This window comes from Centroberyx affinis, unplaced genomic scaffold (genome assembly GCF_046629955.1).
Source record: "Centroberyx affinis isolate AG114_WGS23_722 - 3 ecotype Tasmania unplaced genomic scaffold, CSIRO-AGI_Caff_v1 ptg003305l_1, whole genome shotgun sequence".
In the NCBI taxonomy this organism is placed as follows: Eukaryota; Metazoa; Chordata; class Actinopteri; order Beryciformes; family Berycidae; genus Centroberyx; species Centroberyx affinis.
In genome coordinates this window covers 25457-50872 of record NW_027281312.1, presented here as the reverse complement: position 1 = coordinate 50872, position 25416 = coordinate 25457, and the positions used below count along the sequence as shown (strand labels likewise).

The 25416-nt window shown below is 42.2% G+C and overlaps 1 protein-coding gene across 7 annotated transcripts in view; it reads left to right on the top strand.

Annotated features, from left to right (window-relative positions):
• The first annotated feature begins 809 nt into the window (after positions 1-809).
• LOC139660440 (death-associated inhibitor of apoptosis 2-like) overlaps positions 810-25416 on the top strand; it is a 42098-nt gene continuing 17491 nt past the window's right edge. The window contains exons 1-11 of one of the 7 annotated variants that reach the window (XM_071538587.1): positions 810-927; positions 1185-1237; positions 1628-1984; positions 3463-3498; positions 3678-3731; positions 3874-3906; positions 4159-4233; positions 4870-4920; positions 6316-6366; positions 7076-7126; positions 7399-7470. In XM_071538587.1, coding sequence (XP_071394688.1) covers positions 4894-4920; positions 6316-6366; positions 7076-7126; positions 7399-7470 — 201 coding nt within the window. In that variant the 5' untranslated portion in view covers positions 810-927; positions 1185-1237; positions 1628-1984; ... (3 more) ...; positions 4159-4233; positions 4870-4893. Of the gene's footprint in view, positions 928-1184; positions 1238-1534; positions 1985-3462; positions 3499-3677; positions 3732-3873; positions 3907-4158; positions 4234-4869; positions 4921-6315; positions 6367-7075; positions 7127-7398; positions 7471-25416 lie in introns of all 7 variants that reach the window. The other 6 variants (XM_071538583.1, XM_071538584.1, XM_071538588.1 and 3 more) reach the window with 6 other exon arrangements.

Here is a 25416-nt window from a genome sequence, read left to right as displayed (position 1 = left end):
TTGGTATGCTTGGGATGGCATTCAAATTTCAGTTTCAGTCTCATAGTCTACTTGCACTAGTGTATCAGCTCTCTGCTGCAGTCCCCCCAGACAGCCATTACTTGAGATTGGAACAGCTGCCCTAACATATTGTCAGAGCCGTCCTATTGTCAAATTTAACATTGTTTGAGGTGTTTTTTTCACTTAATAAATCTCAGTAACAAAACATCAGAAGTCCTTTGTATTGTCTTTAAATTAGAAGGGTTTTTACCCCAGTACTCAATAGTCTCTCCCACCCACCATGGTTTGAAATTCACTGCTGAGACCCATTACCTTGTTAAATTGTGACATACAAAAAAATGGCACAATGACTGAAACTAAACAAGTTTTAACTTGTCATGGAAGAGAATGCGTTCACAACATCATGAGTCAGTTGGGTGTTTACAGCACAGTGAGTCTGCATTAGATCGTCATTATATAGCACTGACGAGAGTATTTTCAATATTATTGGAGATTCTGTGAGTGTGGACAGCTGTCGAGTTTATACTAATTTATTGCTGTATTATCATATCATCAGCATTATTGGCAGTACCACTGATGCCTAGGATGTTGGGGTCACAGTATGCCCACCTCCTTAGTAGTACAGGAGTCTTACCAGGATGGACAGCCTATTCTAATTTTATACCATTTTTTATTTGTATTTAGCAATCTTATAGTGAAATGTCACCATAAATATGAGTCAAGAACAGAAGAGGAAGTGAGTGACACATTTTTTTCTTTGCATATGATGTGGTCAAACTAGTTCAAACTAGTCACATGGCAGTCATAGACTGTGAGGAAGGAAGCTGATCCCATCATTGTACCTTTCTCAGTCACCAGGAGAGGCTCTCACATAGACAATGTCTGGCAGTGTCTATTAGATTAGGTACTCTGTGATTTCTCTATAAGGTAAACTTTTTCAATCTTTAATATTATAGAAGAAATATTTGTTTCTTATCCAGTCATCAAGGTAATCAGAACTACAGGACACAGATGGACATAGTTTGAAAACAGATTAATTGATAGACAGGAGTTTAGAATTCACTTTTTTGTTTTAAATTTGTAGCACTGGACTATTGTCTGTTTTGTTTATCTGTTTGCTTTTCCTTATGTGTTTTGATAATACAGATGTGAACTAATGCAATTTTCACTTATCTCACCTGCAGCATCACTCAAATATATGAACTCACCTTTCTGCTTCAGTGGAGCTTCTATACAGGTAATGTGGATGTAATGGTGTATCTTAAGACAGTTTGTTAACAGCTCAATGGACTATATTGAAGCAAAGGTTCAACTTAGATACAGGTGAACTGTTCCCTAGTGGCATCATTTGAAAGAAGCATCAGTGAGCACTAATTTGATGGGGCGGTGCTTCAGTTTGACAGTGTTAACTTGATTTATGGGGTTATTTATGACTAATAGTTCAATGATTAATGTGATCATATTTGAAAGCAACTAAACAACTGCTAAAAAAAAAAAAACTCACAAACTAAATGTTGTCTTCCTTTTCTGACAGTCATGGGACCAGATGGAACAGACTGCTGTACATATGGATATTGCTCATAGGGTGTTCCTGTATTTTGAGGTTCTGCTCCCATGTCTTACTTAGGAAAAGCAGAAGGACAAAATGCCATTGTTGGGACCAAAACTGTGGCTACAAAAAGGAGGGGCCTTGATATAATGGGATTGTCTCAATCTCAGCATAAGACAAATGCTTCTTCAGTTTTGGATCTCTTGGAGCTTCTTCATATCATACAGAATGAATGGATCTTACATAAAAATGTGTGAGTCAAGTTACTCGCTTTGGAAACTGTTCAAAACCACTTCTTCTACAAGAGATTACTTGGAGTGTTACGTTACAGGACAAGACATGGTTTATTGGACATTCTCATTACCAAACACTTGAGGCAGCTTTTCCAAACACTTTGGAAAGAACCAGGAAAAGAGATACTGCTCAGCATCCCAGGTAAGCTGACATGCGATCATTAAATAATGTGTAGTAGATTCCCTTTAAGTTCTTTAGAGGTGTTATTTATTTATTCTGATAACTGTATGGACAGACTACGGAGCCCCTAAGGGGACATGGGCAAAAAAGAAAAATCTTTAAGTTTTTGGTGCGCACCGAAAACTATCTGGTACGCACCAGAAACTATACCATGTGCACGCAATACTTTCTCGTGAGCACGGGAAACTTTCTCGTGTCCACGGGATAGTTTTTGGTGCACACCAGAAACTTTTTTTTTTTTTTTTTTGCCCATGTCCCCTTAGGAGCTCCGTAACAGACCTTATCTGAAAGAGTAACGTGTTTCTTTTTTTTTTTTTTTTATCAGATTTAAGGGAAAGGTTTTAAAAAAAATTACACAAAATTGAATTGTAATTTTACCAAGAATATTTGTAATACTATCTCACGTCACCCCACGTTGTACCACGTTGACAATGTCCGCTGTGTACGTGAAGTTACATGGGCAGAGGAAGTCACGTTAATACGTTTTTACGTATTAACGTCACTTCCTCCGTCCATGTAACTTCCAAAGCTAAACAGCTTGGCTAATGTATCGTGCTTCTGAAAATTTTGACGCCGGAAAATTCTTCTGATATCTGAAATGGTGAGATTGTTGAAGGCATTTGGATGATTGTTTATGTATTTATGTATACGTATTTATGTATTGTTTAAATAGATCTTTGCCCATACCACTTACCAACAAGATAAAATGAGTTTGTGTATGCCGTTATGGCACCATCACAGTAGGCCGCAAACAAACAAGCTGTACAAAAGTACTTCAAAAATGTATATTGTTGCCAAATATTAAGAGCTACTAAGCTGGTTATTCTATGACCTGTTTGATTAAACAACAGGCTCTTCCACTACGCCACAGCTACCGGCTACCAAGGTTGGCATCGCGTATGCTAAACCGGCTCAGAGGTCTTTCAGACCACCTGTTCCTCCGGACGCGTACAGTAGACCACCTAATATTCCTTTGTCTTTGGATTGGGTATGGGCAAAAACAACATAGAACTGAATTCAGAGGGATAATTCTCTAATTCAGAGTTTGATTGCTGCCGTTGTTTGCTGTCGTATGACTTTCTCTCAGCCGCTCCCACACGTGGTCAGCAACACAAAGATGCACATAAAGATCAAATAGAGACTCTGAAAACTAAACAAACAAAACAAGCTTCCTATTTGCTTTGAAAACATAGTTAGTCAACTATTTTTCAATTTACACCATCCTGTGAATATTTTCTGACTTGATATGAGAGACCAATGTTAGTTTTTTTTAGCTTTTATGTTCTTCAGCTATTATTGTAATGGCTAGACAGAATATATTATTCCTTTGCTCTTGGTTAGAGACTTTTGCATCACTACTTTATTTTGGGCTTTTTGGATTCATAACCATAAGAAAGTGAAATCCAAAAATCCATTGATCTGCTATTTTTTCCACACAGGACCTGAACAGGGAAGCATGTGAATTGCCTCTGCCAGTGAGTAAAATCACACACACACACACACACACACACACACACACACACACACACACACACACACACACTAAACATTAACGTCTTTGATATAGCAGCCTGGTTATAGTTTACCATGAAATACTGATAATTGGAAAAACGGTACACCTGTTCACCATTCTCTATCACTATTCCCTTTTTAGGTCCAGTGTGAAGCTGATCAAGCAGGTTGGAATGCAGTAGTGGTGTTTGTGTCTGTAAGTTGACCTACCAATGTATGGCCAAGTTATTGGACCAAATAGCGGAGAAAAAAGAATAATAATAGTGAACCCATGATAATATACTTTCCAGCAATAATAATACCCATAAATATCATTGACCTGCTGTTTTTTCACACAGGATCATAGGAGAGAAGATGAGTTGCCTCTGCCAGTGAGTAAATTATCCATTCTCTCTCTCTCACTTTTTTGCCCTCATGTATGCACCACAACATTTCTGTTTTATAGTTATTTTTTTACTATAGTGTCTTAGGTTCGTCATTAATCCTACCTTCATTAACTCACACACACACACACATATATGTATTAAACAAACATGTTTGATATTGCATCCTGGGTTAGGGTTTACTGATAATTGATAAGATTGTACCCCTGTTCACCATCCTCTATCACTATTCCCTTTTAGGTTCAGTGTGAAGATGACCACGCTGGTTTGAATGGAGTAGTGGTGTGTGGAAATCTCACTTTTCCCTTCTGTCCTGTAAGTAGACCTACACAGGTGCTGAGATTTCTGGCAACAACAATACAATAATTTGACTTAAAATATCTTAACTCAAAGGAATAGTTCAGCCCAAAATGAAAATTCAGTTGAAGCTCCACTGAAGTTTGTAGGACTGCCAAACACATAGCATGTTAGCCTCTGTGGTTGTATCTCAACCTTATCACAAGCTATTGAATTTAACAGCCATCTTTTCACAGGTCCAAAAAAAGCACAAGATATTCACCTAATTTCTCCAAACAGCTCATGCAGCATAATAAAGTGTTTTGTAGCCAAACAATTGCACAGCAGGTCTGAAAGTCCAATGTTTACCTTATTATGACCTATATTTTCCTCAATGGCAATGCTCTGGTGGTGGACACCCTTCAGTAGCAAGCAGTCTCCCACCAGAGTGCTGTAGGTTACATGTGCAACCAGAGCATTGCCACTGAGGAAAATATGAGAGAGAATGAGGTAAATGTTGGACTTTTGGCCACACAGTGCAATCTTTAGGCTATTCTGCATAGTTGAACAGAAATAATCTCCTTAAACTCTGAGACACTAAAATTGTCGTCTTGGGTGAGTATTTGACTATAATGTAAAACAAAAATATCATTGCTCTGCTGTTTTGTCTTATAGTACGAGAACGAAGAGGATGAATGTATGGAAGTCGATGAAGTGCCTCTGCCAGTGAGTAAAATTACTCATCCTCGCTAACTTTTTTCCCCTCATGTATGCATTCCAACATATCTGTTTCATAGTTATGCATATTATATTGTCTTAGAATGAAATACTGAAAATTGGAATTAAAAACAAAGCATTGCACTCCTGTTCTCCGTGGTGTTTGAGGATCTCACGTTTCCCTTATGCCCTGTAAGTAGGCCTACGCATCAAAAAATGACCAGTTAGCTTGTGATTTTGTCATTTTCAGTATCCAAAATGATCTTACTGTGCTCCTGAAACAAATTACACTGCCATGGAATGACTGAAATTTCTTTCATGGGCAGTAATTAGGGTTTTTACTGCCCAATAGCACAAAATGATTACTTCTGGCTTTCAAAACTCACTTTCCGGCCCATAGTCTGTTTTGGAACACAAACTGCTCTCCCATTGGCATTTCAAGACAGAGTCAAACTCCACTGAAGATGCTAGGACCACCAAACAAACAGTGAGTTAGCCCCCGTAGTTACATCTCAGCCCACTCCCAAACTATCTTTTTACAGCTCCAAAATAATAGCCTACATAAAATGTCCATTCCAACCATTCATGCAGCATAATAAAGTGTTTTATAGCCAAACAATTGCACTGCGGGTATTATCTTCTATATTTTTGTCACTGATAATGCTCTGGTCACGTGCACCCTACAGTGGCAAGCTTTCCGCCAGAGCACTGTAGGTTGTCAGTCAGGAAAATATAGGCGATAATGAGGTCAATATCAGACTTTTGAACACATGGGACAATCGTTTAGCTACAAAACACTTGAATTATGCTGCATGAGCTATTTAGAGAAAAGTGATGGGCATTTCATCCTTTCTTTTTGAGCTGTAAAAAGATGGCTCTGTTAACGTCAATAGTTTGAAGGAAGGCTTAGATGAAACTACACAGGCGAACTCACTGTCTTTGGTCCTACAAATTTGAAATGGAGATGAGTAGATTGAGTAGGGTAGAATGAGTAGGTTTACATGCATAGTGAAAATGAAATCTTCACTCAATTAAGGCAGTACTCCAACTATTCAGTATTCCTATCTGCTATTGCAAAACATAGTTGCAGGAATTATACCATACTGTAAATATTTTCTGTTTTGATATGAGAGAGCAATGTTCTCTTCAGAGTCTTCTCTATCTCTTTTTTATTTTGGGCTTCTTGGATTCATAACCATAAGAAAGTGAAATCCAAAAATCCAGACCCCGTCCAAACAGGCCCTGCTGCCATTCTGTGCAAAACATTCTTAATTCTGCATAGTTGAACAGAAATAATCTTCTTCTGTAGGTTTAAACTCTGAGACACTAAAATTGTAATCTTGGGTGAGTATATGACTATAATGTAAAACAAAACTATCATTGGTCTGCTGTTTTGTCTTATAGTACCAGAACGAAGAGGATGAAAGTATGGAAGTCGATGAAGTTCCTCTGCCAGTGAGTAAAATTACTCATTCTCTCTAACTTTTTGAACTTTTGAACACATGGGACAATCATTTAGCTACACAACACTTGAATTATGCTGCATGAGCTATTTAGAGAAAAGTGATGGGCATTTCATCCTTTCTTTTCGAACTGTAAAAAGATGGCTCTGTTAATTTCAATAGTTTGAAGGAAGGCTTAGATGAAACTACACAGGCGAACTCACTGTGTCTTTGGTGGTCCTACAAATTTGAAATGGAGATGAGTAGATTGAGTAGGGTAGAATGAGTAGGTTTATATGCACAGTGAAAATGAAATCTTCACTCAATTAAGGCAGTACTCCAACTATTCAGTATTCCTATCTGCTATTGCAAAACATAGTTGTAGGAAAAATTATTCAACTATTTTTCGTCTTATACCATACTGTAAATATTTTCTGTTTTGATGTGAGAGAGCAGTGTTCTCTTCAGAATCTTCTCTATCTCTATTTTATTTTGGGCTTCTTGGATTCATAACCATAAGAAAGTGAAATTCAAAAATCCAGACTCCGTCCAAACAGGCCCTGCTGCCATTCTGTGCAAAACATTCTTAATTCTGCATAGCTGAACAGAAATAATCTCCTTCTGTAGGTGTAAACTCTGAGACACTAAAATTGTAATCTTGGGTGAGTATTTGACTATAATGTAAAACAAAACTATCATTGGTCTGCTGTTTTGTCTTATAGTACCAGAACGAAGAGGATGAAAGTATGGAAGTCGATGAAGTTCCTCTGCCAGTGAGTAAAATTACTCATTCTCGCTAACTTTTTGAACTTTTGAACACATGGGACAATCATTTAGCTACAACATATCTGTTTTATAGTTATACATACTATATTGTCTTAGTTTGTTCATCAGCACATCACACTCACATGCATACACTCAAAAATGTAATAAACAAACATCTTTGATATTGCAGACTGCTGATAGTTTACCATGAAATACAGAAAATTGGAATTAAAAACAAAAAATTGTTCTCCATTCTCTATCACTATTCACTTTTTTTTAGCATCAGTGTGAAATCGACCCAGATGGTTCGAATGCAGTGATAGTGTTTGGGCATCTCACCTTTGCCTTATGTGTAAGTATACCTACGCATCGAAGTTAGCTTGTTATTTTGAGAATGCAAACTTATCTTACATTGCTCTTGAAACAAATGACACTATCATGAAACAACTGAAATGTATTTAATGGGCAATAAGTAAGTTTTTACTGCCCCATAGCACAAAATGATTACTTCACCAGGTGCTGAGATTTCTGGCTTTCAAAACTCACTTTCCGGCCCGTAGTCTGGAACACAAACTGCTCTCCCATTGGCATTTCAAGACAGAGTCAAACTCCACTGAAGATGCTAGGACCACCAAACACACAGTGAGTTAGCCCCCGTAGTTCCATCTCAGCCAAACTATCTTTTTACAGCTCCAAAGTAATACATCAAATGTCCATTTCAACCATTCATGCAGCATAATAAAGTGTTTTATAGCCAAACGATTGCACTGTGGGTCCAAAGGTCCAATATTTAACTCATTATCTTCTATATTTTTGTCACTGATCATGCTCTGGTCACAGTGGCAACCCTACCAGAGCACTGTAGGTTGTCAGTGAGGAAAATATAGTTGATAATGAGGAAAATATTGGACTTTTGGACACATGGGACAATTGTTTGGCTAAAACACTTGTATAATGTTACATGACATTTTATGCTTTTTTTGGAGCTGTGAAGAGATGGTCCCGTTAACTTCAATAGTGAACAGGGTTGAGATGAGACATAACAGACTGAGATGGAATTACTGGGGCTAACTCACTGTGTGGTGGTCCTACAAACTGAAATGGAGACATGGGGGTACGTTTACATCCACACTAATAATTCAACCTTAACCCGATTAAGACAATACTCCAACTATTGAAAGTTTATCTGATTATCTTAATTAGAGTAAGGTCAGGATTTTTTTTGTTCATTTTAGGATGATTATTACTATAAATTAATTCAATATGTCTTAAAGGTCAATCCACATGCTGATCTTACATTAACTTTAGCTTTTATCTCCCTTTTTCAGACCCTATCTGCTGACCATTCAGCTGGTTTCGCTGAAGCAGCGGTGAGAACTAGTGAGAAACAGGCAACACCGAAGATGCTGATGATGAACACGGACAAGGACTAACCTTTTCAGGTCAGTTTCATATTTTCTTTTTACTTTGTGTAGATTCAGAGAATTACCATTTGGGTAACTATGATAGTTATCATAGTTATTATTCATTATACCATGAAAAGAGACTGGAAGATTTGTCTGGGCAAAGAGACACAGGAATTTCTAACTGTTGGTGAGCTTTGAAAATTGTGAAGTTGCAGGTCTTATATGATGTGATGGTAACATTTTTCCAGCAAGGAAAAGTAGTGGCATTTTGATATAAAAAATAGAAAATATGGTTTATATACATATATATATATATATGGTAACACTTTATAATAACCATCATTAATAAATGGGAAATTGATAGTTAATTAAACTTTTGTTAATAGTTATTTTACTGTTAACAGACAATGAAATGATCATTAATAATGTTTACTAATTATTAGTAATGCTATACACTTGTATGACAGAGAAGTGTGAGCAGCAGACCTAACAAAACTAATATACACAGGTTTATGAGAACATATTGCACAGTCACTTCATTCATCACAATCTCCATTCATCTGACACACACACACACACACAAACACACACATCAGTGAGTGTATGTAGAGTATTAGTCACTGATGTGTGCTCTATGAATTTGTCAAGCAGAAAGATAATTAACTGGGCCATGAGATAAAGAAGAGTTTAATATCGCATAACTCACTCACCTGCTGCTAACTGAATTTAATCATTTACAGCCTGCATACATTTCTACCCTACATTTCTGTGATGTTTTTGTTGTACTTTATCCATATTCATTAGTATTCATAAACTGTCAACATTTTTGGTAGTTCATTCATTAAGATGGAACAGAGCAGAAGAGGATAGAGGTAAAGATAAGAGGAGTATATTGCATTACTCACTGATAACTCTTCCTCTGATAACTCCGATTACAATATTTCTATCCATTTATCATTAAGATTTTGGGTAGAGCAGCAAAAGATTTTTTGAGTGGAACTAAATTTATCATCCCAGAACCCAAGAGGGGGTTATACCTCCCATTTAAAAAATAAAAAAAACCTCAATGATAAACACTCTGAAGACATTATTTTGAGTATTTGTTTATTTTCAACCACTTTTTAACCACTTCTTTTTCATGTGATTCCTAATTTTATCTTATATCTGTTTTGTGCTCCCCCCCTGTTCTCCTGTCCTCTTCTTCTCTCTCTTATTCCCCAGGTGTCCTGAATGGGTGACTGCTTGTGCCTGTGCCCGCCCCTTTCAAAGCACTCCTGAAGAAGACTGAGATGGATAATCCATGAAATGTCCCTTGCATTTTTACAATCACCCATGAAGGGAAAAAAGTGTTGCCAAACACTTTATTTGAAGGGGGGTGAATAAGGTTGACATGATACCGTCATGTCACTGTCTATGTAATGACAACTGACATGAATTAAACTTGTTCAACTTGAATGTTTATGACTGTTGTCATTAAGTGTCATTCCGTTGAAAATGTCACTTTGAATGCAAGGTTGACACTGTTCTAGATGTCTCTGTCACGACAACTTGACATTAACCAAAGGGTCATAAACATATGTCATGGCAGACATAAACCCAACTCAAACACAAATAAACCCATTGTGATATGGGTTTTAGACAGACCTAAACAGTAGCAGTTGACAAATAGTTAACAAATAGTTTTTCTTAAATTGTATTTGCACAATAGTGTAAAACAGTTTACATTTTGTATACAGTGCAGGGTACCAAATGTACCAAATTGTACCTTAGAACACAACTCCACTAAAACAAGAGCAATGACTGCACATAAATATCCACAATACACAGGGTTCATACGTATTTTCACAAATACATTTCAATGTCCTTTCCATGATTGCCTTTACGTATTCCATGGGCAATATTGTTCAGCATCTGTCTGAAAAACTTTTTGGTTAATAGCTGATTTTAATGTCAAATGTGTTGTTTTTGCTTTCACTTGGAGATTTATCAGGAAATGTGTTATTTGTGTTATCCAGAGGTAACTAGAGATCAGCAGTCAATCTTGATGTTACACAAACAAGTTCAACCAAAAAACAAACATTAATTATCCATCTTTTCCATAACCATAGGAGCCCTGACTATATTCTCTTTAACATCCATGTCAGCTTTGACAAATTTCACTTTCACTTTGCTTTTGACAATGGAGTCAAACAAGTCAATTTAATGACCAAAGATAGGGCCAACAAAGAACACAACAACCTTGTTTATTTTGAATTCACATGAGATTTCACAGACACATTCTCTCTACTAAATGAACAAACATTGAAACATTAAAATCGAAATGCAGAGCTTTAAAAGACAGATTCTTTTTACAGGGCAAATGGCAGCACAAAGGAAAACATGTTTAAAAAATTGTAATAATCACACCTCAGAGAAAGGGGAAAAAAAGGTGACCCGACACATTGACTGAAGTCTGTCTTGAGGCTATCACTCTTCTCTCCCCAAGAGCCAATGATATCTTAATTTGGCTTCATGCCCAACAGTAATTGATAGAGGGACAGTTGTGGGAGAAGCATGTGTATGTGAATAAAAGACAGAGAGAAATAAGAGGCAAGTATAAAAGAGGTGTTGCATTTATTTTGCAAACCAATATAGAAATCAATCCCACTTTCCCACACTATTTCTATTCTGCAGTAAATTGCATTTTATGTACATGTATGACTGATCAGGAGATGACTAAGACAGCCTCAAGTTGCTGTGAATGACCTGTTGTAAACAAAAGTCTTAAACTGTATTGGCCACAAATCATTTAAATTGTTATTTTGCCAAAATGACATTCCCACAAAGGGCATCAGTCATGCTTCTGTGTGTTTTGAGGCAGTAAAGATGTGTAACAGTGTCTTCAACTGGAAGGATGGGGATTTTTAAATGGGAGTTTTCTTCAATACCTTTGCATTCTCATGAATATCCTACTACCACAGTGGTGAAATTTGGGGTCTGCAAGTCTCCAAGTGCCTCTAGTCTGCTCCCAAACTCATCTCAGTTTCAGCAGAACTTGATTTATCGCACATGGGGAAAATTTATTAAAGTAAGAATATTAATACTCACTGCTGAAACAATTGCCCACAAGACGTCACTGTAATTTATGATAATTTAACCTCAAAACATCATTCCAGACAGTTGCAGATTTTACATTTATTTGGATTTTCAATGGCTATATAGTTGGGTGAATGTAGCATAACTTCATTACATTGGACTTTGTTTACTTCATTAGTGAACAGTAATCATGCTCACTGCAGTTTCAGTGCTTGCCAAAGCTGAGGTCATGTGGGATATGCAAATTAAATAATCAATTAAAATAAAATGGAGGCTGGAGTTACAGGTTTACTAGATTTGGGGTCCACAGATGCACCATTCACTGGCTGAATGAACGACTGAGACGTACAGGGAGTGCCAGTGACCGACCAAGATCAGGACGTCCTAGGGTCACCACCAGGAACCTGGTTCCATCTATGAGGAGATGCTGTGTTGCCTGTGAGAACGCTAAAGGGGGCCGTACACGCTCCTGAGCTCAGAGGAAGTCTGGAAATGTTTTGATTTTCAATTTGGATCCCCTACATGCTTCTGGATCTGCTGTCACAGACTTTAATTGGTTATTGTTCACAAATTGTTTGCACAAATAATAAACACTTCACATATGTATGCAAATCTATTAAATACTAGTACAATTATATATAAAATTAGCTCAATGGTACATTTCTTTTGGCAGTGAGTACAGTCAATGTACAGTGTACAGAGTACAGTCTGTCATTTTCTGTCTGTGAGAAGCATGCTATCATATAGATTTTGCACGTACAGTTTGTACTGACTCTCATACATTCAGTTCAGTTTTCTGTTGAAATTCAGTGAAGGTTGTAGCCACTAGGTGGTGCTCATCTGTTTGTGTGATGTGTTAATTAACATGTGACCTCTGAGCCATTTTGTTTTAGAGAACAGACACTAGGGGTGCATCCCAAGTCTCTTATTTGATATTTCCTCGCTCCTCGATCCTCGCTTGAACCGGAAGTCGTTCTGGTCCGTCATTTTGAAGGTCGTCCCAAAGCTCTTATTTCTGCTCCGAGGAGCGAGGAGTGATCTCTGAGGAGCTATGAGCGAGGATATACGAGAGCAGCCTTCCCGGAAGACTTTCAGCTGAACGCCATGACGTCAATTACTCCGCCCCTATATCTGGCAAATTTGAACGAGATGGCAGAGAAACAGTACCAGTGTAAGTGCCCATTATTTTATGCGTTTTGATATATAACGTTAGTGCAAGAACATGGGGAACCTAAATTACGTTTATTTCATCCACAACCCGTTTTGTCATGCAGAAACGGACGTCGCTTCACATGGTGCTTCAGAGGAAAGGACGTCTCATTTGTCTAAAAACATATTTCCTTGTTTCCTCTCTCCTCGCATGGTTTCCTCGCGTCTCTCCAGGCATCCTCGGTGGGAGGGACTAAGACGCAAGGAAAAGACGCAAGTGAGGGAAACATGGATGCAATTTAAGAGACTTGGGATGCACCCCAAGGCTGCGGTCGAATAGTCAAAAAAATACGTCCTAACTCCTATTCCTAACCACTTTTCCTTGACCTCATTGGAAAACATCATGAGGTCAAGGAAAGATGGGAAGGAGAATTCATAAGGGCTTAGGAAAAGACAACCGCGGTGCTAAGAAAATCCGACTGCACTTACACTAGGCTACGTAATTATGCGACAGCGGATGTTAATGACGTGGGTCTGCCGTGTGAAACTACAATGTTCCGATGATGGACTACTAAAAGCGCATCTTACTTCACCCCGTGCGTTCTTACTGTGTTGTTGCATGCAGGCTGTATAAACGTGGACGACCTGGTGAAAAGTATCGCTTCATCACCAAGGTTGGAATTGAAATAAAAAAGGAATATAGGCTACCAGTCACAAAAGTGACACGAAATGGTTGTCACATTGAGAATGGCTGCTCACGCTCACCCTCCTGTCCACTCATATTTATCGACATGAATCCCAATTAGTATGATTGTATGGAAATAATTGTTAAATTGCAATGCAAGCAAGCAAGATAGGCATAACATGTTAGGCCTACAAATCTACTACTGTACATATCATCATTCTTAAGTTTCAAACATGTTGAATTAAAAACAATCTGGCTAAAAACGTCTCATATCCCTTTTTCTTGAAAGACAGACTTCTGTGTAATGGTCGATATGCTGATTATGATCTGATTATAAGCCTATGCATATAATAGCTTAAGAACCACCACACAACTCAGTAAACACCTTGAAATGTTGACTTTATTGTGCTTTGAATTTGTTATGGCTGATACAGGCCTTTATTACAGTAAGGCAAGGGTTTCAGCATCTGTGCAAAAATTTATGAATGATATTCTTAAAGGCAAACTGAGCATAGGTTACGCTACAACGTTAAATTCACTTTGATCATTTTACAACAGCAACCTAACGTTTATAGTTTGCCTATGGGTTTAACATGTTGAAAGTTCAAAACATTAGCAAGTTATGGCATAAGATGGAAAATGCTTAATAAGCAACGGTAACTTGCGTGTTGATCTGCGTCCCTTATCGGTCATGATCGTTTGTTTTCGTGAACGGCCGAGTGGTGCGTCGCAAGGAATTGTGGGGCGGCATTATCTCCTTTCCTTTCGTAAAGGATGGTCCAGTGTATCCTATGCTAAAGGAGCTAAGTAAGGAAGCACTGAAGCACCTTTCCTTAGGATTTAGAGAATTCAAACAGCTCTCCAGTCTCAAACCAGCCCCTACCCACTACCACTTCAGCACTAAGGGTGCATCCCAAGTCTCTTAAATTGCATCCACGTTTCCCTCACTTGCATCTTTTCCTTGCGTCTTAGTCCCTCCCACCGAGGATGCATGGAGAGACGCGAGGAAACCATGCGAGGAGAGAGGAAACAAGAAAATGTGTTTTTAGAGAAATGAGACGTCCTTTCCTCTGAAGCGCCATGTGAAGCGACGTCCGTTTATGCATGACAAAACGGGTTGTGGATGAAATAAACGTAATTTAGGTTCCCCATGTTCTTGCATTAACGTTATATATCAAAACGCATAAAATAACAGGTACTTACACTGGTACTGTTTCTCTGCCATCTCGTTCAAATTTGCCAGATGTAGGGGCGGAGTAATTGACGTCATGGCGTTCAGCTGAAAGTCTTCCGGGAAGGCTGCTCTCGTGTATCCTCGCTCATAGCGCCTCGATTCAAGCGAGGAGCGAGGAGCGAGGAAATATCAAATAAGAGACTTGGGATGCACCCTAAGTGTCACTCCAAATCAAGTTACACTTGCAGCTGTGGAGGTGTCTTTGGATGAAGGGGAAGGGTAGAAACAAATTGACAAACTATGGGACGCCCTCGCCACTCTATCGGAAGAATTGGAAGCAGTCATCACCATAGCAAGCATTTTACAAGAGGCATCAATAACAGGTTGCAACTGTCACTGTAAACACATGACATCCAAAACCATGAGAATGAAATGATTGGTAAACTGGACTATTTTTGTTTGCATGCTTAAAGGCATTTATGGGTTTGTTACAAGTCAAGCGACTTTAGGGACAAAGTGATATTCTCCTTTTTTAGTTTTAAACTTCACAACACATTCCGTGATTTTGTTTGAGGCTGTAAAGTCAGCGTGAGGAAAACAAAGGTGTGTGAGCATAATCAAAAATACTTAAAGTAGAGAGACAGAACTTAACATTTGTCTGGTGTTTCCTCCATTCTCCTGTTGCAGGTGCGAGATAACGGAGCTATCTGGTCTTCATACAGCTCTGGGCAATGTCCTGTGTGTACACACTGAGTGTTGTACTCGTTTTAGGCCAGCAGAGGGCAAGATATCCTTTATTTAATTAATGTTAATTGTTTCTATTTTATTATATTTTAGATGGTGACTCATGAAGTCATGCATGTTGGTAAATGTTAACAGTTTTTAGTTGTATTGATTATACTTGTCTATTCATATGGTGAGAGAAGCACTGTAATAGTAGTTTTCAAATTTGATGTGTGTAACTGTTTAAGAAAATAATTAACAGAGTACAAAAGCATACTTTTATTTAAATTTGTTTGTAATATGGCTTAAGAGTACAGTACAAGTACAAGATTAGTTACACCAAAAGGATAAACAACTACCAACCAAGCTGGAAACCGCAGACACAGTATCTGCAGGTTGTCCGAGACAAACAGCATCTCCAGCGTTTGATACTCCTGCCATGTTGAGTCGAGTTGGAGGTTTTAGTATACCGGCACATGAACGAATCATTCAACAAAGGAGTATCTAAGTACGGCAAGCCCCGAGGGGAAAAACAAAAGTCGGGAAACATGACATAAAACTATACAACCGCTCAATACAAGAACATACAGTTGTCATACTAACACAAAGAATATTATTTGTTTGTTCAGTGAAACCGTGTCTATCAAGGTATCGTCCCTGCAACAAAACAGTAGTTGTTTTGTGGTAAAGTACCGCAGGCACAGTGTCATTTGCAGGCTGTCGGCGACGAGCAGCAACTCCAGCATTCAGTATCGCTGCCGTGTCGGGTCGAGTTCCAGTATTCCGTATGCAGGTTACGTACGTACTTAAACTCAAGAACCCGAATGAACGGCTCGCTCAATGAGGACGTAGTACCACATTGTTGAGTGAGCCGTTCATTCGGGTTCTCGAGTTTCAGTATGTACGTAACCCATATACGGAATACTCTAATGACTCAAGGAACGGCTCGACATGGAAGTATCAATACTGCTTGTCTCGGACAGCTTGGATAGTGATCCTGAAGAAATCCTGAATGAACAATAATATATACTACTTCCACAAAGAGCGGGTTGGAAAGTGCGATGTCTTAGGGTGTTTTCACACTTGGTCCCTTTCAGCCCTCCAAACGAACTCAGAGCGATTAGTCAGCATTTTTTGCGCATATGTGAACACTCTGAAACGAACCGTGCTCAGACCTCCTCGGGAGGTGGTCTGAGTACAGTTCGCTTCAAGTCCGCGTTGCGGTTCGCTTAACCTGTGCAATGTGAACACAAAGCGCTCCAGGTTCGCTTCGCCCTTTGCCATTGTATTTTAGCCCTCTAGGCTTGCCGTAGACAGATCACGTGCTATTGCACTGGGACGCGCAAAAAAACAAATACAGAGAACAATGGCCGCTGGTAACGCAAGCAACACTAGGACGAGGAGTAGTTTGGTCCGAGGAAAAAACGACTGCACTTCTCCAGATATGGAATGAAGAACAGATCAAACAGCAACTCTCTACAACACACAGAAACGCGAAGGTTTTCCTCAAATTTTCGGTTCATATGAAAGCGAGGGGCTTCATTAGGACCCCGCTGCAGTGCCGCGTCAAAGTAAAAAAACTACGGCAAAAGTACACGCAATAGAATGAGAAAAAGCGGATAATCCACTGACATAAAAGACACATGCCCCTTTTATGATGAACTGGACAGTATTCTATGTGGAAGTGTCTGTGCCAACCCTAAAAATGTAATTGAAGGGGGAAGTGTGGACCAGCAGAGTGATGAAGGTATGCTTTCTCTCTCTCTCTCTCTCTCTCTCTCTCTCTCTCTCTCTCTCTCTCTCTCTCTCTCTCTCTCTCTCTCTCTCTCTCTCTCTCTAAATGTAATTAAACTACTTTTATTGGCATGAAGTACAATTGGTTATGTCAAAGATTTTGCGATAATCAAGGGTGATGATAAAAGTAATAAATGAATAGCAAATAAGTAATAACAGTAGGCTAATAATAATACATAACAGTTCTCTCAACCCCCCTCTCTTTTTCCCTCTCACTCACTCACTCACTCACTCACACTCTCTCTCACACACACACACACACACACATACACACACACACACACTTGCTCGTATAAGGTTGTATTTGTTAATGATAATGCAGAAGTAGGCCTACTGTATTGTATTACAGTAACATTTTACTTTCTACTTCACAGAAATGGAGAGCAGTGTTGGTGAGTTGAGCAACAATGATCCTGAAGATGGTGAAGATGGAGAAGGGGCAGCAAGCACTTCAAACACTTTAGATCCTCCAGGTGACGTGAGGAGCAAACCACCTGCTAAATCCAAAGCCAACACTGGTAGTCCTAAAGCTAGCACTGTCAAGAAGAGCAGTGTGAAGGAGTTAACCACCCTAATATCATCAGTGATCGAGCAACAACGGCGAGACCATGAGCTGTTCAGTCTCAAGGAAGACGAATGTCATTGCAGAGAGATGGAATTAGAGCGAGAGCGCTATAAGCTCCAAATGGAAATGGAAGAAAGAAGGCGACAAGTGCAGGTGGAGAGTGACCAGGTCATGATGCGCATGATCACCCAAGTGATGACCACTATTGCTGCGCACGGTGCGCCAGCCTTGCATGCACCACCTTACCCTAACCCTCGCAGCTACCTACCAGAAGAACCATCATTTCACAGTCTTACCCCCAGACAACAGCCAAACAGGGCATCCTTGAAAAAGAGAGCTTGCTCTCAATGGCCCTCCCTGTATAAATAAAGGTTTACATACATGCATACACTACAGCTTCAGGCTATGGTCAAGACGCCTCTGCGCCCAGTACTGATGAACAGCCACTCTCATCTGTCTTGCATGAGCTGAATACGTTCAACTAAATATACATTTCAGCCACAGAAACAAAAGAACATTAGTTCAAGGTTTCCATGTTCCATTGTTGTTTTGTGGAAGAAGCATTTTCTTCTGGCTACCTGATGACTGATGAGCATTAACACCTATTAGCCAATTCGCCTTTTTTTGTTCTTTTATAAACAATGCACTTTATTTTTGGCAACCCGATGACTGATGAGCACAAATTGTGATCAGCCAATTAGCCTTTTTTTCTTTTAGAAAACATTGACCAAACAATTTTTGTCCTTTTGTAAACAATGCACTTTTTTATTTTTGGCTCTTTGCTCGTAACAATTTCAGTGTATCGCCTGACTTCTACCTCTTATGCCTATGTGACTATTTTCTGTTTACTGTTAATGCTGAAGTAAGGCAACTCTGTGTTGGTAACAGAACTTAAAATACCTACGTTGGTTTACATTTTACATTACAATGTAGCAATAAAGTATGTTACAACAAGGTTTTGAAAGATGTGGTTTTCTTTTATCCAATACAGTAGTAGACAAAACAACTGCACAGAACTGCATAGCCTGAACTATGTAGGAATGTTATAATCCTTGTGTTTAAAAAATTCATAAAAAAATAACACAAAATTCAAATGTCTGCATTAATTTTGCTCTGTATTTTAGACCTACTGACAAAAGGCAGAGTAGCTTAGGGCATTGAACTGGCCTAAGCCAGTTCAGAGTTGAGCAAAATACAGTGTCAATGACCTGCGAGTGTCATGTCCAGTGGCGTGGTCAGGGATAGGTCCTTCCTCTTCAATGTCCACCTCTCTTTCATCAGCCACATTTTCCAGACGATGTGCCTCCAACTCTTCCCCTCTGCTCTCACATATGTTGTGTAATATGCAACAAGCTGTCACCACCTGATTAATAATCTTGACATTGTGATTATTTCTTTTGAGTAAGCAACGCCAGTGAGCTTTAAGTCTGCCGAAAGCCCCTTCTACACACATTCTTGCTCGACTCAGTTTGTAATTAAACTGTCGTTGGTCTTGTGTTATGCCCTGTCCTTCAGGATATGTTTTCTGGACCCATGGCAGCAGTGGATATGCTGCATCAGCTATTATTGATATGGGAACACTAACCCCCTGGAATTCCTCAGTCCACAGTGGGAAAAGTCTTCCAGACTGGTCTTTCTGGAAAAGTGTAGAGTTTGCAAACACTCTCGCATCATGTACTTTTCCAGACCAACCTACATTTATGTCCCAAAACTGTAGTTTATGGTCTACTACAGCCTGCAGTATTACTGAATAGTGGCCCTTACGATTGTAATAATCTGCTTTGTTGACATGTGGGGCTATGATGGGCACGTGTGCCATCAATAGCCCCAGGGAAAACCCCATCTATCCCTGAATCCATTAACAATGTCCCTCTTGGGACTTTGATGAAGCGTGACTTGAGTACACGTACAATGGTGGAGACTGTTTCTTGGGTTATCATGCAGGCAGTGGAGAGCCCTATACCGAAGAGGTGTGAGATAGAATGGTATTCTATGTTAGTGGAGAGCCTCCATAACGTAACAGCAACACAGTGCTCCACTGTCAAAGGTATCCTGTACCGAGTTCTGTGCCGCTCAAGGTAAGGTCTCAACTGCTAGCAGAGGTAGAGGAATGTGTCCCTGCCCATTCTGAAATTCCGACGCCAGTCAGTGTCAGTCCAGGCACTTGTGCTCTCCCACCAAATGCGAGATCTTGGTTTTGTCCAGCATGATCTGTTAACATATATAGAATCAGCATCTGAGTCAAACTTAATTGTCAAGTTAATATGCCTGTTTGACATAAATAACACCACTAGAAAGAGCTAAAGTTTGAAGCATAGTTTTTATACTTATGTTAATTTGTTTTACCATTAGGATTAGGTTGATAGTGGTGGTATGAGAATTAGCTAGGTGTGCATTTCTGAATTGGACTGAGGCCCCATCAGAGTTGAAGTGAACCAGAAAGAGAACTGAGTCCTCTTTCAAATGAACTGACAATGTGAACGCAAAAAGAACTGAGTCCCTTTTCTGTTGGTCCACTTTTTGGTCCACTCTAAGGGCGTTTTCACACCTGCGCTTTTAGTCCGGTTAAATCGGACTCTGGTTCGTTTTCCCCCTTGGTGCGATTCGTTTGGGCAGGTGTGAACACAGTAATCGCACTCGGGTGTGGACCAAAACAACCGCACCGAGACCCTTTGGAAGAGGTGGTCTCGGTCTGGTCCCGAAAGAACTCTGGAGTGGTTCGTTTGTGGTGGGAACATGATCCGACCTCGATCCGACCTAACTACCAGTTGCACTCAATTTACTCTGCAAGTTTGAGCTAAACAGCTCCTGCAGCCAGGTAGCAGGTATAGCAGATATAGCAGGTAGGTATAGCAGGTACAGCAGGTATAACAGGTAGCTATAGCCAGGTAGCCTATAGCCAGTATAGCATTTTCAAGACGTTTCCTCAAATTGCATTTCGCATTCTGCTGGTACAGTTTTGCCTGGTATATTGCCCAGATAATTACAACAGTTATGAGCAAATGTCAACTCTGCCGTTGCTCTCTGCCGTTGCTCCATGTTGCATAGCAATGTGCACTAGTCCAGAACACAGGACCTTCTTCCTGTTACTTTCCTGCTCCCGCCCCAGACACATCTGACCAATTCACTAGCAAGGACCACACCATCAACAAGATGTATTTAAATGATTTATTGAAGACGATGATGAGGTAGTTCTGGTAGTCGCATGCGTTGTGGGGAGGCTTCTTGGGAAATCCGCCGCAGCGCCCGGGCAATGATGGACCCCCTCAGGACCCTATGACAAGGAGGAAGGAGAGGAAGAAAGAATAGGGCGGGGGGGAGGGGCACAGAATACGAGAGCGAAAGGGGAAGAGAGGGTTAGGATGGTATATTTAAGGGGTGCCGGAAGAGGCGCGGTTGAGGTGTGGTCCTGCTCCTGAAACTCACTAGGTAAGCTTCAATTCACTAGCAAGGACCACACCATCAACAAGATGTATTTAAATGATTTATTGAAGACGATGAGGAGGTAGTTCTGGTAGTCGCATGCGTTGTGGGGAGGCTTCTTGGGAAATCCGCCGCAGCGCCCGGGCAATGACGGACCCCCAAAAACCTCCAGTTACTTAAGGAGATGAGATTGGGCGGATCTGAGATCTTTGAGATCTGAACGGATGTAGCGGTGATATGTTTGGGAAGTCCAGCGGCCCATGAGTTGAATGAAGTGTTCTGGGACGCCGTTGCGGGAGGCTGAAGTGGCGGCTCCAATCCTGAAGGAGTGTCCGGAGTAGTGAACGGGGGAAATGGCGGACAAGGAGAGTACGTGGCGGAGGTGATGGTGGAACCAGAATCGAGTAGCCACTTGTCCGGATTCGGAGATGAAGAGAGGATCTGAAGGTGTTGCGTTCTGGGATTTCCGGAACGCTGAGTAGTCTGCGAGAGTCTGGAAGGGATTCAGTGGCGATTGAGCTTGGAAGTAGAAGATGGGTGTAGGCGGACCGGATTGATTGGTTTTGGTTTGTTTTAGGTAGAATACCATGGTGTCTTCTGAAAAATGAGACAAGTCTGAAATGCAAGCGTGGCGACGTGGGTCGAAGTGGATGGTTGAGGTGGTGAATTCGGAGCATCTGAGGAAACCGAAGAAAGCGAGTAGGAACATGGCTTCTAGGGTTCGAGCTACGTGGGGAGTGCTGTATGATGGTGTGGATGCAGGCCGACAGTAAGTCGGCAGTTAGAGGAAGACGGCGAGGATCTTTTGCTGGCTCTTGACATAGGAGTCCTTTGAGGAGTGAAGTTATCTGGGGATGGCTGGAAGCTAGGCTTGGACTGCCGGTTATGAGCTTGGAGAAGAAGCTGATGCCGCTAAGATAAACTTTGATGGTGTGTGTTTTGATGGCCATCACGGAATGGGCGTAGGTAATGAAGCTAGTCAGGGTGATGAGATCGAATGACGGGAAGGTTATATTATGCTGGACGTGGAAGTAGCGGAAACGTTTCCAAGCTGTCCAGTAGGATGATAGGGTTGTGGGTGATAGGCTGTTGATGATGGAGTTCTGGGATTCGACGATCAGGGGTATTAGGACAGGATTTACAAGTTGAAAGTCGGTGCTGAATATGGAGGAACCGGCGTTGGGAAGGGATCTGCATGAGGTGCCAAGCTTCTGAACTTCTGAAACGAGAAACGAGAAAGAGAGTCAGCGATGGTGTTGGAATGGCCGGGAACGTGAGCTGCGCGGAGAATATATTGGTGAGTAACGGAGTGCCAGACAAGGCGGCGCATGAACGGCATGATGGATGGAGAGTTGGAGCGTCCTTTGTTGATTATGTCAATGACTGCGAGGTTGTCTGAGTAGATGAGGATGGCCTTGCGGGACCATTCGTGACCCCACAGAATAGCAGCGGCTATTATGGAGTACATCTCGAAGAGAGCGGAGGAAGCGACCTGGCATTCGTTTGCGAGCTCTGGGGGCCATTCTGTTGCGAACCATCTGCCATTGTAGAAACCCCCAAAACCGGCGGAAGGAGCTGCATCTGTGTACAGGTTGATGTCATGCGGGTGAGTCAGGTGGTCATCATAAAAGAAGGTGATCCCGTTCCAGTTGGCGAGGAGGTTGAGCCACAGACAGAGTTCGGCGCGGCTTGGACTGTCCAGGGAGATGGAGGTCAAGAGAGATGGGGCGGAAGAAGCGATGGATAGCAGGTGAGAGATAAAGGCCCGCCCTTGAGGAATGATGCGAAGGGTGAAATTGAGATGGCCTAGGAGGGAGAGAAGTTGACGTTGACGGCAAGCAGGAAATTGGAGATCAGAAGGCTGATTCGATTAAGCTTTTCGACTGGGAGAGAAGCCTGAAACAGGATTGTGTCGAGAGTGATTCCGAGGAACTCAAGGGATGTAGAGGGGCCCTCTGTTTTCTCTGCAGACAGGGGAACCCCAAGGTCGGAGAAAACTGAAGTCAGAGTGACCAGGCCAGAAGCGGGTGGCGATGAGGGAGGGGAAATGATAAGGAAATCGTCCAAGAGATGGACGAGGAACGGAATTTTATGGTTGTTGGACAGGATCCAGCAGGGGGCTTCGGACAGGGTGTTGAAGATTTTGGGGCTGCTTTTGCACCCGAAAGTGAGCCTGACCGCGTAGTAGTATGCACCTCACCAGCGGACACCGAAGAACCGCCAGAAGTCGGGGTGAATAGGGAGAACCTTGAAGGCACTTGTGATGTCCGCTTTTGAGAGCCACGACCCTTTGCCGGCGAGTTTAATGAGGGCAATGGCATGGTTGATGGTGGCGTAGTTAAGGGAGAAGTCCTCGCTCGGAATCAAGCTATTGATGCTAGGGATGGAACTGCCGTGGGGTGCTGAAAGATCGATGATGGAAGGTTGTGCGGAAATTCCGGGGTGGAAACCTTCTTTAAATCCGTTTAGGAGGAACTTGACGAAAGCTAGAAGCTGCTGCCAAGGCAGGGATGTTAATAGGTGTCGAAAGGTGCCTACCTAGCTTCTGCGGAGTGGGGTTGTGCGGGCATGCAGGGCGGGCGTGGCCACCGCCGCAGAAGGAGCAGACGTGGAGGAAGCGGCACTGGGACATATTGCAACCGGCATCATTGAAGTTGTTGCATATGGTGCGACCTCCTTGGTGCATGACGGGTTTTGATTTGGCTCGGCGGGAGCGGGGATGGAGCAGGAAGAGGCTGGGTGAGACGGGGCTCCACAAAGGGGGCATGTAAGGGCTGCACGGGCCGCGAAGATATGACAGTAGGTTTCTGTGTCGAGAACGCCCCAGTATGTGGCCTCGTTAAACTGTTGAAGGCGGGCGGCGGCTTCGGAGGCGAAGTGGATGTGGTACTGGTAAAAACCGTTGCTTCCGAAACGGAGGGCCAGATTAAGGACGGTGGCCATGTAGTCGTCAAGTTCCTGGTGGTGGGTGGGAAATTGAGAGCAGAGAACGTCTCTGTAGAGAGAGAAGGCGTATGCGAACTCGGCGGGAGTAAGTTCTCTGGAACGGGCGGGTGTTCCCTCTTTCAGGCGGAGAAAGGTGCCTTCGTGTCCTTCAAGGAATCTATCGACGGGTGGTTGGTGGAGGGAAGGCATGAGAAGGCGTGCGAGATCTATGTAATTACCGTCGATGATTTGTTTACGTAGGTTAGTGGGAACCGGAGAAGGACGGGAGGCGAAAGTGTGAGGGCGAATGGGAGGATTAGCTGTAGACAGGGTGAAGTTGACGGTTGCCTGCTGGGCTGGAATGGGTTGGGAGAGAAGACCGGAGTTAGGTGCAGCAGGAACTTGCTGCAGCGAGAGCTGTGGAGGAAAGCTGGATGCCGGCATCCCGGTGCCGGAAGCCCCGGCTAGAGCGAGCTGCTGCGGTTGCTGGAAGTAGGCGGCAGGGGGTGCCGGCATCCCGGTGCCGGATGCCCCAGCTAGCGTAAGCTGTTGCAAATGCTGGAACTGGATGGCGGGGGGTGCTGTGTCGTTTGCCCTGGATGGTGTAGGCTGCCGGTGCTGGTGATGAGAACCTAGGTGGGAGGTGGAGGGTCCTGGAACTCCAGTGTCAGGCGCTCCAACTGACGTGGCTAATTGTGCGAGGTATTGACGGGAGGTGGTTGCTGAAGCCCTGGTGTTATGTGGTCTTGCTGATGACCCGATTTGTTGCTGCACTTTTTGCTGCCTTCGAGCTGGAAGGCTGACATTGTGACGTTTCGTTGGGGCGCGCGTGATGACGTCACCCGGAAGAGCACTGGTGTTGACGGAGCGGTGGGCACGGCAGGCAGACATGAGGTTGTTGAACAGTTTTGCTTTGTTGTCCATGCGATGAAAAGGAATTCCTTTATCCTTGAGAGTTTTTTGGAGGGTGGCAACGGTCCAGTCGGAGATCTTAGATGGAGGCTGGCCGACGGGGGACCTCGCTGGAGCGTGGTGACGCTGCGACCGGCTGCGAGTTGTGAGGCCGACATGAGCGGAACGATGGCGGGGGGCTGGAGTCATCCTCGAGGGTGAAGGAGTTGGAGAACTGCGGCGACGGCGATGGATTGGCCTTGAATCGCCGCGTCCTCTTTTTCCTGAGGAAGGTGGTGGGCTGGGAGACGCGGAGGATTCATCCGGTGAACTGTAGTAGTCTCGTATGTTGAGGAGCGATGAACCGGGCGGGATGTGAACCATGGAAGGGACTGAACTAGCCGAGCTCGCCCGTGACCTGGCCGGCTTTCGGGCCGTAGTAAGTGGGGTTTCAGGCACCGTGGCGACGGGGAAGTTGTCGGCTTCTG